The sequence below is a fragment of the Bos javanicus genome, chromosome 1 (assembly GCF_032452875.1).
Source record: "Bos javanicus breed banteng chromosome 1, ARS-OSU_banteng_1.0, whole genome shotgun sequence".
Classification (NCBI taxonomy): Eukaryota; Metazoa; Chordata; class Mammalia; order Artiodactyla; family Bovidae; genus Bos; species Bos javanicus.
Genome location: NC_083868.1, coordinates 84,313,800 through 84,329,279, shown reverse-complemented (window position 1 = coordinate 84,329,279; position 15,480 = coordinate 84,313,800). Strand labels below are relative to the sequence as shown.

The 15,480-nt window shown below is 34.0% G+C and overlaps 1 protein-coding gene across 3 annotated transcripts in view; it reads left to right on the top strand.

The window, feature by feature from the left end:
* ATP11B (ATPase phospholipid transporting 11B (putative)) overlaps positions 1 to 7,466 on the top strand; it is a 123,583-nt gene extending 116,117 nt beyond the window's left edge. For 2 of the 3 annotated variants that reach the window (XM_061414871.1, XM_061414907.1), the window contains one exon: positions 1,372 to 7,466. In XM_061414871.1, the coding sequence (XP_061270855.1) occupies positions 1,372 to 1,453 (82 nt within the window). In that variant the 3' untranslated portion in view covers positions 1,454 to 7,466. The remainder of the gene's footprint in view (positions 1 to 1,371) is intronic. The other variant, XM_061414881.1, reaches the window with a different exon arrangement.
* Positions 7,467 to 15,480: the final 8,014 nt, after the last annotated feature.

Genomic DNA, 15,480 nt, shown 5'->3' with positions numbered 1-15,480 from the left:
CAGCTTACCTAAGAGGATTTTCTATGTAAGCAGTGGTTGAAAAACAGGAAAAACTAGTATAAAATATTGGTTTAGGAGTGTTATTTATGGTTATGTTTTGTCATCTGTGTCTGAGCATACTTGTCCTTGCCTGAATACTAAGAAATGTTCACAGTCTCATTTCATTCATTTATTTTACAAATACTGAGTACCTACTATGTACCAGGCATAGTTCTAGGTACTAGAGAGACAGTAGTGAACAAGCCCTTCTTAAAGGAGGATAGATACTGTTTAAGTTTTCTGGAAACTAGTAAAATTAGAGAACCTGTAAATCACTGGTAGTTGTTGCTTGTTTGTCTTCCTCTTCGCCAACTTTGTAAAGTTTTCTAGATTGTAAACTTCATTGTGATTATGCTCACTTAATCGATTTAAATTGGAACTGCATACAAACTTTAGAGTCTCTAGGAAACAGATTTTTTTAGAAAAGTGAATTTGGGCCATTTTAAATGCTACTCTTTTCCTCTAACATCTTTATTTAAGGAAAGTGGGAACCCTGGAAAAAGTTGCATAAAATGTATTTATTGTTAAGTGCTTTTAAGTCTTCTAAGAACAGCCACCTTTAACTTGGTAATTCTAAACTGTCCTTGAAATAGGTTAGGCTATTTTAAGCATGGCAGGCTATTTTCAGTCTTAAGTTTTTTAGCTGAAATTGGTACAGCTGCAAATAAACTACTGTATAATGAATTGCTTATGGTCTTTTCATTCAGACAGACAGTAGTTAACTTTTTACAGACCAGCAGAGGATTATTTGTTCTTAGTTAAGTGAAAATCTTAGTGATTTCCAGGTGTCTTTGATACCTGTTGAATATTTACTTTGTTCAAGCTAATTATGCTAAAATGTTTAGAATAGAATTTATAGCTGAAAAGAAATAATATAATATGAACATACTTGTTACTTCATTCTAAAGCTTTTGGTAACTGGGCTTTTTGTTTGTTTGCTTTTGTTATGTCAAATACAGCCTAGTTGCTTTTCAGTAAAACCAAATGTGCATAACTCTTAATAACATACTTGTTTCTTACTGAATTGGTAAGATTTTAAGAGTGTCTCATGCTTTACTACCTATAGAAATTGTTTTAATACTAGTGAATTTTGGCTAATATTTTTATATGATGACTAGAGCATTATTTTCCCAAATTTTTATATAATATAAATAGAATGTTTGGTCATTCAGTGCTAGTAAAAAGAACTTCTCTTTAGCTTTTAAAAATGAATCAGTCAGTGCTTAGTTTAATACTCAAACTGAATTTTGCTCCTAAGTTTTAGAGTTAATTTTTTTCTCAAGTGATACATAGGTCCTGGTGAGCCAAACTTTTCTCTTATTGTTACTTTAGATCATGGAGTGCATCGGATCCTTTCTATACCAACGACAGGAGCATCTTGACCCTCTCCACAATGGACTCATCTACTTGCTAAAGGGGCAGTAGTACTTTGTGGGAGCCATTTCAACTCCTTTCCTAATTTGAGTGTGAGCATCCTGGTAACGGCCACACTACCTCTGTGGAATTACTTTCTGAAATCCCTGATACTAGTTCATGCCCACTCATAGTTACAATGGCAAACAAACAAAAAGCGTTACCATGCACCCGTGTCAGCCACCCTCTTAAAAATTTGTGAATAAAGAGACATTTTTCATCTCTTTATCTGGGTTGTCCCCATGTGGTTATGGGACTCCTAATGGCATTTCAGCCTTTTGCTAAGGCCACTATATTTTAATATCAAGGTAGAAAAGGGAGCTAATTCCTAGTTAATTGTATTTTTTAGTATTAGCTTGGTTATTGAGTCTTCTATTTAAATCTGCTTCTGTAAATTATGCTGAAAAGTTTGCCTTGAAAACTCTATTTTTTTATTAGAGTTATATTTGAAGCTTTTCATGGGAAAAGTTAATGTGAATATTAAGGAATTTTGGTCTCTCAGTGACCCATGTTTGTTAATTCTTTAGTGCTTTCTAAGTTCACAGAACAAATTAGGAGAATGCATTTCCAACTGTTATTTACTTGCACTATGGGTAGTATTGATAAATATATATCAGTCCCAAACTTTCTCTCAGTGTACTGTAACACAACCAGTTAAGTTAACCATATACATGCAAAAGGTATATCATATCATATATAAATCAAGTCCATTCACCAAATTTCTAATTAATGTTTACTATTTTCATGAAAATGTAAAGAACCTATAGTGGGTAAATTAGATACATTAGCATATTATTTAATGTGTTTATCATTGGATCTTTTGCATGCTTTAATTTGGTAAATATATGTCAATTTGTTTTTTCTTGTCTATCTGAAGGCTTTGTTTGTAGTATTTTACAGTGCTGTTGTGAAGTCCAGCTATATCAATAAAAAACTTTGGAAAGTATTTAAATATTGCAAATACTTTTAATTATATGAATCAAAATTTTAGGATAATTAAATCAGTAAAATGAGAAGAGCCTCTTTTTTGTGACTAGCTTAGAATTGCTCTTGCCTTTCAATAAGCTAGCTCTTAGAATAAAGAATTTCAGATGAGAATCCTGTTATTTTTAGGTTAGTATGTTATCTAAGTTACAGCAGCCTACCACAGTAAAGTCAAGTCTGCCCAGTGTCCCATTATAAGGTATGGCTATAGAATGTAAATGAAATAAACTCAAAAATGCTAAATTATATGGGGTAATGGCTACAATAAATTTAAGTGCTATAAATGATTAATCAGGTTTGTATGACTGCCATTAATTCACTGCAGTTCCGTACTTGATTTTCATCCTGAATTTAATGTGATCCAGTGCTGTCATTTGTTTTGATAAAAAGTAATGTTGTTTTAAAATTTGGAAATGATTATTTAAGAACTGTTCCTAAGCATATGATTGAGTACATATACATTTAAAATTGTATGGGAACGGTTGCCAAAATTTTCTGAATGTGGTAATTCCTTTCTGTACATTTATTTTTTGCACAACCCTTCCACTCCTTTCCCATTTCATGAATATAAGACTTCTAGAATTGGGCTGGTAGGGAAAGAATCATACAATTAAGACTTCACCTTTGTTTACTGGTAAGCTATTTTCTTGCCAATATAACATTTGTCTGCTTCAATAATGCAAGGATATATTAGGTTATAAATTTCAGCCTAAATATTAATTTTTGCAAATAGTCCATCTTTACCTTAGATTGGATTTAGGAAAATGCTGTTATTCTGGAAATACTATAAAGGGATAATAAAAATTTAGTATGTACCCTCACCAGTTCATGTTTCAGAAGAGGAAATACTGCAGAAATTTTTCAGTAGCGTATTAGTGGATGACAATGCCAAACTTGCTCTTAGAATGTCTTGTAAAATGTTCATATAACAAAATGACATTTGGTAGCCAGGCATTGCATCTACTTTGGTGTTTATTTGCCATCAATTTAACTGACTACTAATACTAGGGAAGGACTGCAAAGCCATCAGGCAGTCTCTGACCAACTACAGCAAGGCATGAACTCAGCCAGCCTATTTGGTGCTCAAAGTATGATTGATATAATTTTCTGCATTCACCATTTGAAGTTATTTAGGAACTTTGTATCTGAAAAATAGCATCCACTGACATGCTTATCCTACTCTGTTGTTCAAAACCTACTCCCTTTAAAGGAATTCTTGTAAGAAAAGGATTTTCTGTTAAGAAAGTAACAGTGTTGTCTGCAAACTTCCAATACTTCTGTGTGCTAGACAGTCATTTTGTAAAACTGTTACTGCATAATGAGTATTTGTAAGTTTTCCTCCTTGCGTATCTCTTTAAAATTATTTGGAAAGTACGATGTTGATAATTAACTTACTGTTATCCTACAAAACCAGGTACGATGCTACATGTGTTATTGCTAGTTACTGGTCTCAAATCTATTTGCCTCGCTTGCTTGTGTTTACCTAGCCTGAAGGCTGTAGCCCTGAAGATAGTAGCAATCGCCAAGTCAGTTTCCAAAATTGCCCATCAGCTGCTTTAGGTGACTCAGCAATCCTGCCTCGACTTTCAACAAGCATTAGGCTCACAGTGGAAGGAATGAGTGTGGGCCAGGGGAACTATAGCTACCCAGGCTTGCTGTGGAGTTGAGAAGGAAAAAGGGGAGAATTAAGTTTGAATTTCTCTTAACTAACCTCCTCCTTGGGTCTTAATCTCTCTGATGTCCAGCAGCTTCCCAGACCTGATCCAGACTCTGGCACTGTCCTGAGTAGGAGATTAAACAGAGGCAAATCAGCTAGTTAGGGAATACCTTTCTCCAGCCAGGGTCATTTCTACTGCACAAGATTGTGAAATTGGCCTTGTGTGATAAGCTTGAGACTCCTATCTAATAGGCAGGAGTCACAACCACTAAAATATTTACAATTTATACCAAAAGTTTTTTAAAATACACTACTATGAAAAGTTTTGGGGGCTGGAGAAAAGGAAAAAATCATCCCATGTCTGTGTTTTTGCTTTAAAGATCAATTTAGGGTATAAGCAGGTGTTAATAAAACTAACACACGAAAGAGTTATATGAAACATGTTTTGTTATTTTGGGCCCTCCTTTAGAGATACTTTTATTTCTATCTAAAATGACTTCTGTTTTCATAAAAACAGAACATTATTCAAGTGCTGTTTGAGATAACCTGAATGGTATTACTTCAAAAGATCATAACTAATGATATGTTTGTAATAATGGTGATTGTTAGATTTTTATGAATAATAAATAGTTGGAAATACTATCATAACAGTTTAAAATTCTGGACCTCAGACACTGTGGCTATCTAATAGAACTTGTTATCTTCATTGTCAGTAAATGTAGCATACTTGTTGTGCAGCTCTCAGTAATTTTTTAAAGTTTATGAAATTATATTAAATAAAAATTTTCCTATATAAGTCAGTCTTTTTCCATTATTTAAATGCATTTTAAACCTCTCTCTGCTCATCAAAACCAGCACTGCCAAGATTTTTTAGTTAAATTTTACTGCATTTATTCTCCAGTAAAGAAATGTTATTATATGCCTTTCACTAACTGCAGTTTTCAGAAATCCAGTTCTTTTGTTACCCAAGTTGTATAGATTATCAGTACAGTTTCTGAAAGCTGTCTGATTGAAATGTACCGACTGTAAAGATCAACACACTTCAACTATAAATGCATCATTCATGAAAAACCAGCCAGTGTAAATTTGGAAATGCCTTCAATGAATAGAAAATATGTGCTTTCTGGGACTTCCTTAGCAGTCATTGGTTAAGACTCCAATGTTTCCAATGCAGGGAGCACAGGCTTGATGCCTGGTCAGGGATCTAAGATCCCATGTGCTGCATGGTGTAGCCAAAAAATTTAAAAATTTCAAAGAAAAAGAAATGCGTTCATTAAAATATACTATATTTATATCTGAAATATTCCACTGTCCTAATGATGCTCAATCATTGTAAACACATTATTTCCTTGCTGTTTATTAAAAAGGTAAGCTATTGTTTTTGTACATGTGTTAGTATTTGCAAGGGAAGACAATATATATTTTATTTCTGAAATGAGGTAGAACATGATCCTGGACAAGTCAATTTATCTAGGCCTCTGTTTTAAAAGGAGTTGAGGACTCAGACTATCTTTGGAATATTCAGCCTTTAATGTTTATTGTACAACATAATGAATCATGTTCCTGATGATTAAGACATAGGGCAAGAAAGTAAAATTTTATGGGCAGTATTTCACCAGAACATGTAGTGAATTCAAAAACAATTGAAGTTTTATTTTGAAGAGTATTTATTTTGACTCAAAAACAAAGCTGTTGTATTTGGTTGGCCAAAAGGTTCATTCAGTTTTTTCCTAAGTTGGCTTTGGTAGTGCTTAAATTAGTTGTCTTTAACTTCATTTGAAACAATTTTGTTAGATTGTACTGTGACAGTTGTCATATAAATGTGCATTTTAAAAAATCAATTCATGGATTTTTGTGTAACCATTTTAATATTGAAGATGGAATAAAACAATATTTTCAGCTTTTTATTTATTCTTTATTATTTTAAGAAAGACAAAAATGCATCTGAAATGCAAAAAAAAAAAGATAAGTGTGGTATATGAAGAAGGTACTGTGATCAGCGTTATATACCATGCAGAAGATAGCCAACATACTAAAAATATCCAAATCAAGAGTTGAAAATCATTTGCACCAGCTTGGTTATGTTCATTGCTTTGGTGTTTGGGTTCCACGTAAGTCAAGGGAAAAATAAAAACCTTCTTGACCATATTTCTGCATGTAATTCTCTACTGAGACATAACAAAAACGTTTCATTTTTAAAACAAATTATAATGGGCAGTGAAAAGTGGATACTGTACAATAATGCGGAACAGAAGAGACCATGGGGCAAGCACGATGAACCACCACCGACCACACCAAAGGCCAGTCTTCATCCATAGACAGTGATGGTGGGATTGGAATGCTCATGGTGGGATTGGAACGAAGTCCTCTGTTGTGAGCTTTTTCCAGAAAGCTAAACAATTCCAACACCCACTGCTCCCAATTAGACCAACTGAAAGGAGCCCTCAACAAAAAGGATTCAGAATCAGTCAACAGAAAATGTATGATCTTCCATCAGGATGACACAAGACTGACTGACTTCGATGACTGGACAAAAGCTGTTACTGCTCGGCTGGGAAGTTCTGATTCATCTGCTGTATTCACCAGATATTCTAACTATGATGTCCATTTATTTCCATCTTTACAAAATTCTCTTAATGGAAAAAATTTTTAACTCTCTGGAAGACTGTAAAAGTTACCTGGAACAGTTCTTTCCTCAAAAAGATAAGTTTTGGGAAGATGGAATTTTGAAGTTGCTTGGAAGGTGACAGAAGGTAGTAGAACGGAATGGTGAATATGTTGTTCAATAAAGTTCTTGGTGAAGATGAAAAATGTGTCTTATTTTTACGTAGAAAACTGAAGAAACTTTTTGGCCAACTCAGTAAATTGAAGTAAGTTCACGTATCTGTGAACACCTGTTTTTGGAAGTAGCAGATTTTAAGGTAAAATGGTCTGTATTCAAGTAAAATCTGTGGACGGTGAAGTGCATTGATTTTAGGATTACATTTTATCACTTTTGACAAATGTGTGTATCTCTGTAATCCTAACCCAGATAGAGAACCTTTCCATCATCTCAAGTGTGCAGGAAACTTCTCTCCCTTTCTGCCCTTGGCAACCATTTTTTTCGTTGTTTTCTGTTCACATAGACTAACTGTACCTGTTCTTGAATTTCATATAAATGGAATTGTACATTTTCACTTTTGTATGTTACTTTGTTTACCATGTCAGTGATATTCATACATCTTGTTGCATATATCCATAGTTTGGAGTATTTTTTTGCTACTCAGCAGTGTTCCTTTTTGTGAACATCTCACAATTTATCCTTTCTCTGATTTATGGACATTTGAGTTATTTCCAGTTCGGGGTGATCATAAATAAAGTTATTATAAACATTCTTCATGGACATGTTTTTATTCCTATTAAATAACAAGTAGAATTGCTGGGTCATAGGTAGGTCTATTGGAGAAAGCAGTGGCACCCCACTCCAGTACTCTTGCCTGGAAAATCCCATGGACGGAGGAGCCTGGTAGGCTGCAGTCCATGGGGTCGCTAGGAGTTGGACACGACTGAGCGACTTCACTTCACTTTTCACTTTCATGCACTGGAGAAGGAAATGGCATCCCACTCCAGTGTTCTTGCCTGGAGAATCCAAGGGACGGGGGAGCCTGGTGGGCTGCCGTCTCTGGGGTCGCACAGAGTCGGACACGACTGAAGCGACTTAGCAGCAGGTAGGTCAATGTTTAATTTTATGAGACACTGTCAGAAAGTTTTCCCAAGTGATTGTGGGTGCCATTTTATGTGCACTTGTGTGCAATAATGTGAGTTTCAGTTTTATTATAGCCTATGATTTTAATTTGCATAACATGACATTTAACTCCTTTTTATATGTTTACTAGCAATTTATATTTTTCTGAAATATCTCTCGATGTCTTTGGCCATTTTTTTCAATAGGCTGGTGGTCTCATTACGGAATGGTTGGAATCCTTTTCATAAGGATGTCAGTTCTTTGTCAGATGTATTACTTGCATTTTTCTCTACACTACTCTGCCTGTATATTTTCTTACTGGTGATTTGAGGAGCCAGGAGTGTTTTATTTTTATGAAGTTCTTTTTTTTTCCTTTTTGATTATGTGTTTTTTGTGTCTTATCCAAAATATTATCAACCCCAAGTTCATAAAGGTAATTATGTTCCCTTCTGAAAGCAGTCTAACATTTAAATTCACAATCCATCTTAAATTCATTTATGTAAGGATTGAAGATCTTCCTTCCTCCTATCTCCGTAAAAATACGTTTGGTTTAGCTGAATTGGTTGAAAATGTTCTCAATCTCCATTGAATTCATTTGGTGCCTCTTTAAAATTAACTGACTGGGGAATTCTCTGGCAGTCCAGTGGTTAGAGCTCCATGCTTCCACTGCAGGAGGCATGGGTTCAATCCCTGGCCTAAGAACTAAAATCCCACAAGCTGCACAGTGTGGCCAAAAAACTGAAAAATATATAAAATTGTATAAATATAGGTCTACTTCTGGACTGTATTCATTTATCCTCATACCAGTAGCACACTCTTGATTGCCGTAGCTTTCTGCCTAACTTTGAGATCTGGTGGTAAGTTTGGCTATCCTATCTAGGTTCTTTGCATTTCTATATAAATTTTGGAACCAGCTAATGAATTAAAAATCCTGATATGGTTTTGATTGCTCTGAATTTATAGATCATTTTTGAAAGCACTGACATCTTAATATTGACTCTTGTATTTCATGAGCATGTTATCTCTCCATTTGTCTTAGGTCTTTTAGGAAGGTTTTGTAGTCTTCAGTGTAGAAATCTGGCAAACTTTTGTTAAACTCCTAAAATTTTTAAGGTTTCTGGTGCTGCGGTAAGTAGAATTATTTAATTAATCTTCCAGTTACTCATTACTGTTCTACATAAATGCAGTTAATTTTGTGCCTTTGACTTTGTAACTTAACAACCTTGTTAAATTCAACTTTTCTTTTGTGTAGAACCTTTTTGATTTTGATACACAATATGTCATCTAAGAATTGTTTCAATTTTCATGTCTTTTTATCTCTTGTTGCACTGGCTAGAATTTCCTGTACAATGTTTAATAGATATGCTGAGAACCATGAATGCTGCTGCTGCTGCTGCTAAGTCGCTTCAGTCGTGTCCATCTCTGTGTGACCCCATATCCATCTCTGTGCGACCCCATAGACTGCAGCCCACCAGGCTCCCCTGTCCCTGGGATTCTTCAGGCAAGAACACTGGAGTGGGTTGCCATTTCCTTCTCCAGTGCAGAAAAGTGAAAAGTGAAAGTGAAGTCGCTCAGTCATGTCCAACTCTTAGCAACCCCATGGACTGCAGCCTACCAGGCTCCTCCGTCCATGGGATTTGCCAGGCAAGAGTACTGGAGTGGGGTGCCATCGCCTTCTCCGAGGTGTTGAATTTCAAAATTTTTCCATTTTTTTCCTCCATTTTTCAAGATGATCATGTGATTCTTTATGTTTTAGTTTGGTAATATGGTGAACTATCCTGGTTGATTTTCAATGTTAAACCAACTTTGTATCTCTGAGATAAATTTCACTTGGTTATGATGTATTACCCTTTTATATATTGCTGTTTGATATAGTAATGTTGTGTTAAGGGCTTTTGTATCTGTGCTTATGGAAGGATATGGATCTGTAATTTCATTTTCTTAAAACATCCCTGTCGTGTTTTGGTATTAGGGTTATTACACTGGCCTCACAAAAGTTTGGGAAGTGTCCCTTCCTCCCCTTTGTTGGAAGAGTTTATAAGGTTGATGTTATTTTTAACTCTTAATATTTTGAAGAATTTACCACTGAAGTCATCTGGACCAAGAGTAAGAGGGGTTTGGGGGCATTTCAGTGAGGATATTGTGGATCATGACAGATACAGGATTATTCTGTTTCTTTGTGAAAATTTTGATGATGTATCTTTTAAGGAATTTGTCCATTTTATGTAATTTCCAATATTTCTGACATAATTCAGAATATTTTAAATATCTTTTTAATGACTGTGGGATATGTATTATGTTTCTGCTTTTCTTTTTTATATTGGTAGCTTCTTTCCTGATTTTTTTTTTTTTTACCTGACAAATCATTCTAGCGATTTAATCAAGTTTATTGATTTATTTCAACAACCAACTATTGGCTTTTTAAATTTTATCCATTTATTTCTATTGCTTCATGCTCTCGTTTTTATTCCTTTCTATTTTGGTTTTAATTTGCTCTTCTGTTTTGGCTTTTTGGAAGCTTAGATAATTATTTTAATAATTAAGACATTAAAACTATACATTTCCCTCTACTGCTTTAGATGCATCCCACAGATTTTATTTTTGTTGTTATTCAAAATCAATATTTTATTTCCTTTACGATTTCTTTTTAGACCCCTGGATTATTTAGAAGTGTTTTGATTTTTAAATATTTGGAGGATATACTTTTTTTTTCCCTTCCATTCGCTACACTTTTTCTTAATAGTGTTAGGATTTCCAGTTCTGTGTTAAAACATTTGTGGTAATAAGGATAGCTTAATCTTGTTTCTTACCTTAAAGGGAATGCATCTAAGGTTAACCCATAACAATTATACACAGGTGTTGAACTTCATGAAGTGATTGTTCTGGTTCAGTTAAAATTATCATGAAATGTTTTACTCATGTAGAGAAGTATATTGATGAATTTTTCTGATATTAAGTAATCCTTGCATTATTAGCACAAATTCTGCTTGTTCATGATCTGTTATTTTTAGTGCTATGTTGGATTCATTTAACTATTGCTTTATTTAGGATTTTGCATCTGTGTACATAAACAAAATGGGCTTATAATTTTTATTCTCTTGGTGTGGATTTTTTATTAGATGGGGAGCTTCCCCACTTCCCCATTTTCTGGGTTCTGCAACAACTTACATAAAACAGCTATTGAAAGTTTGGTAGAATTTGATAGAATAAAAACATTTAGACCTGAGGTTTTTTGAGAGGACAGGTCTTTTGACTACTGTTTCTAATACACTTTTTACAGCTGGTGAGAATTATTCCTATACATTTTATATAATTCTAGGAGTTTATCCATTTTAAATATTTCAATTTAGTTCATAAGACTTTACCTCCATATGTCTGAAATAATTTCTCCTTCCTGGGTTATTTTCCATACATTCTTTGGTTTCTTTTTTTTTTTAATTGAGGTATAATTGACGACAACATTAGTTTCAGGTGTACAGCATCATTTTATATTTGTATACATTGTGAAGTGGTTAATCAGCGTAGTTAACATCCCTCACCAAAGATAGTTACCAAATGTTTTCTTGTGATGAGAACTGTTAAGATCTCTTAGCACTTTAAAACTTGCAATACAGTATTTAGTCACCATACTGTCATTACATCCTCATGACTGACTTGTTAACTGAAAGTTTGTACCCCGTTTTGACCCCCTTCATTCATTTCACCCAACTCTTAAGCCCCCACCTGTAACCAGTCTTCTCTAATCTATGAGTTCAGTTTTCTTGGGAGTTTTTTTTTTTTTTTAATGGTCTTTGGTGGCATTTTTAGGGTTTTCTGTATATATGTCATCTGCAAAAGTATACTTATTTCTGATTTGAATGCCTTTTATTTCTTTTTCTTGCTTAAATAATTGCTCTGCTTAGGACTTTCAATACTATGTTGAATAAAAGTGGCAAGAGGGGACATTCTTGTCTTATTCCTGAATCTTAGAGGAAAAGCTTTTAGCTTTTCAGTGTTGAGCATGTTATCTATGGACATGACAAATGGCCTTTTTTATGCTGAGGTGAATTTTCTCTGTACCTGCTTTGTTGAGAATTTTACCATAAATGAATAAATTTTGTCAACAGCTTTTTCTTCTATCAAGATTGTTGTATGATTTTTATCCCCCATTTTGTCAATATAGTATATTACATTCATTGATTTGCAGATATTGAACCATCCTTGGATCCTTTTAATAAATCCTACTGGATCATGGTTTCTGATCCTTTTAATGTATTCTTGAGTTGTTTGCTGGTATTTTGTTGAGGGATTTTGTATCTATGTTCATGAGGGATATTGGCCTGTAATTTTTCTTCTTGCAGTGTCCTTTTCTGGTTTTGGTACCAGGGTGATGCAAACCTTGTAAAATTGGAAGCACTTCCTCTTTTCCTATTTTTTTGGATGAGTAAGATTTGGTATTAATTCTTTGGTATTAATTTTGGTATAATTCACTAGTGAAGTCATCTGGTCCTAGAGTTTTTGTTGGGAGGTTTTGGATTGCTGATTTAATCTCCTCTAACTAGTAGTTAATCTACTCAGGTTTTCTATATGTTTCTAGGAATTTATCCATTTCTTCTAGGCTAGTCAGTTTGTTGGCATACAGTCATTCATTCTGGAGAAGGCAATGAAACCCACTCCAGTACTCTTGCCTGGAAAATCCCATGGACAGAGGAGCCTGATAGGCTGCAGTCCATGGGGTCTCTAAGAGTCGGACAAGACTGAGCAACTTCCCTTTCACTTTCATGCATTGGAGAAGGAAATGGCAACCCACTTCAGCGTTCTTGCCTGGAGAATCCCAGGGACAGGGGAGCCTGGTGGGCTGCTGTCTATGGGGTCACATGGAGTCAGACACGACTGAAGCGACTTAGCAGCGGCAGCAGCATTCATAATCTCATGATCCTTTGTATTTTTGTGGTGTCACTTGTAACATCTCTAACATCTCATTTTGAGTCCTTCCTTTTTCTTGATGAGTTTAGATAAAGGTTTGTCAATTTTGTTTACTTTTCAGAGATCCAGCTCTTGATCTTCTCTGTTGTCTTTTAAATCCATTTCCTTCCATCTACTAATTAGAGTGTTCTTTATTCATCTTTTTCTAGTTCCTTTCTAGGCACTTCTCACTATGAACTTCCTTCTAATAACTGTATTCCATTAAGTTTTGGTGTTATATTTGCATTTTTGTTTGCTTTAAAGTATCCTTTATCCTTTATTTCTCTTGATTTCTTCTTTGATCCTTTGTTTAATCTACATATTTGCAAATTTTCCAGGTTTGTTCTGTAATTGATTTTTAGTTTCATGCCATGTACTCAAAAAAAAACAACCTTGATATGATTTCATTCTAATCAAATTTATTAAGACTTGATTTGTGGCCTAAAATCTGTCTTGGAGAATGTTCCTGTGCACTTGAGAACAATGTATATTTTGTTTCTTTTAGATGAAACAGTCTGTATACGTCTAAGTTCATCTGGTTTAACATGTCATTTAAAGACAATGGTGGGGTTTTTTAATTGATTTTTCTCTGGATGATGTTTTTATTGATGAAAATGGGACACTGAAGTATCCTACTATTACTGTATTGCTATCTATTTCTGTTAAGTCTTAATATTTGCTTTATATATTTAAGTGCTTCTATGTTGGGTTTATAAATGCTTACAAATATTATATCCTTTTGTTGGATTAACCCCTTTATGTAATGTCCTTGTCATTTATTATAGCCTGTTTGTCTCATGTAAATATAGCCAAAACAACTTTCATTTGATTTCTATTTACAAGGAATCTTTTCAGTCCTTTCACTTTCACTTCCAGTCAGTGTGTGTCTGATTATCTTAAGTGCATTACTTGTAGGCAGCATATAGCTTGGTCTTGGATTGGTTTTTATCCATTCAGCTGCCCTGCATACTGGTAGGTATATACTCATTGGCCATTTGTGCATTGTTTTCAGGCTGTATTGCAGTTCTTCTGTTCCTTTCTCTTCCTGTGTGATTTGATGGTTTTCTTTTGTGGTGTGCTTAGATTTATTTATCCTTTGTATATCTATTATATGTTTTCCTGTGTGGTTACCATGAAGTTTACGTATAACAAGTCTTTGTCATTGCTAACAACTTAAGTTTGAACACATTCTAAAATTACATTTTTACTTTCCCCCAGTTACATTTCAGTTTTTGATATCACATTTAACTTTTTATATTGTATATCACTTTTTTTTTTTTCACTACTTTAGTCTTTAACCTGTATGCTAGCTTTATAAGTGACTTATGTACATAGGAATTAAGCTTTATGTAATCTAAGCTTTCTATGTCTTTTAGTGATTAAATTTATAAGAAAATTTTAATTTCCAAGTACTTGGGGTATATATTATTTTTAATTTATAATTCTGTTATAGTCAAAGAACATACTCTATGATTTCAAACCTTGGGACTGTAGTAAAAGCTAGCATGGGATATATCTTGGTGAAAGTTCCATGTGTGCATCCAAGACTTTGTTTCTGGTTCTACATTTAAAGAAAGTCGCCACTCCATCCTGACAGCAAAAGTTGAACAGATTGAAAAATCAGTAACTCTTCTTGGATTCATGAGAGACTGGAGAATAGAGGGCAAACTGCTACCCCAATATTGGAGAGGTAAGCAAAGACTGAAAAAAAAAAAAAAACCAATACACTTGGGACAGTTACAAAAGATATAACATATGTACACACGGTAATATCAGTAGAAGAAACAGAAAGGAAAAGAGATAATTTGAAATGACAGATTTTACCCCCAATTAATGGCAGAGACCAAACCACAGATCCAGGAAATTCAGAGATCACCCATCTAATCTGAAGAAAGCCAGAGTTTAAGAAGAAAATAAAGATTTTCTGAAACAAAAACTGATGGAATTCATTCACCATGCATGAAACATTTAGAGAATGAGTGTAATATAGGTCAAAAACTCAGTCTGTATAAAGGAAGAGCAGTGAAGAAGGAATGTGATGGTAAAATTAAAACTTTAACAGGAAAACGGTTTCTTCCAAATACCAACAATGTATTTGATTATGTGTGCTAATGTATATGCTTATATATAAATGAAGTGAATAACAGCAGTTGTACAAAGGAGGACTTAGGATTATTTTGTTACTATAATGTATACTACCTGTGATGTGTTATTTCATAGTTGACTTGGATTAGCTATAAAAGTATATACAAATTCTATGGCATCCACTAAAAAAGGTGGGGGAAAAAAGTATAACTAATATGCTAATCTTAGAATATGCTATTAAAACTACAAAACGCAGAAAAAGAGAGAACCAAGGGCAACAATTAGAAAATAGTAATGAATATGAGAGAGATTAATATTAACCACTGTATCAGTAATCACTTTGAATGTCATTGGAATGTACCAGTTTAAAAATAGATTGGTCTTGGTTTTAGATCCACTCTGACAAACAGTATGTTATCTACCAGAAACCCATTTTAAATATAAAGAGATATACATTAAAAGGATAGAAAGAAAATATACCACACTAATGCTAATCAAATTAATGCTAAAAATAATTTTCAAGAAGCGCAGACTTCAAAGAAAGAAACATCAGTAATAAGGGCATTAAATAATGATAAAGGGGTTAGTTCATCAAGAAGGGGTTAATGTGTATGTGCCTAAAAACAGCATCAAA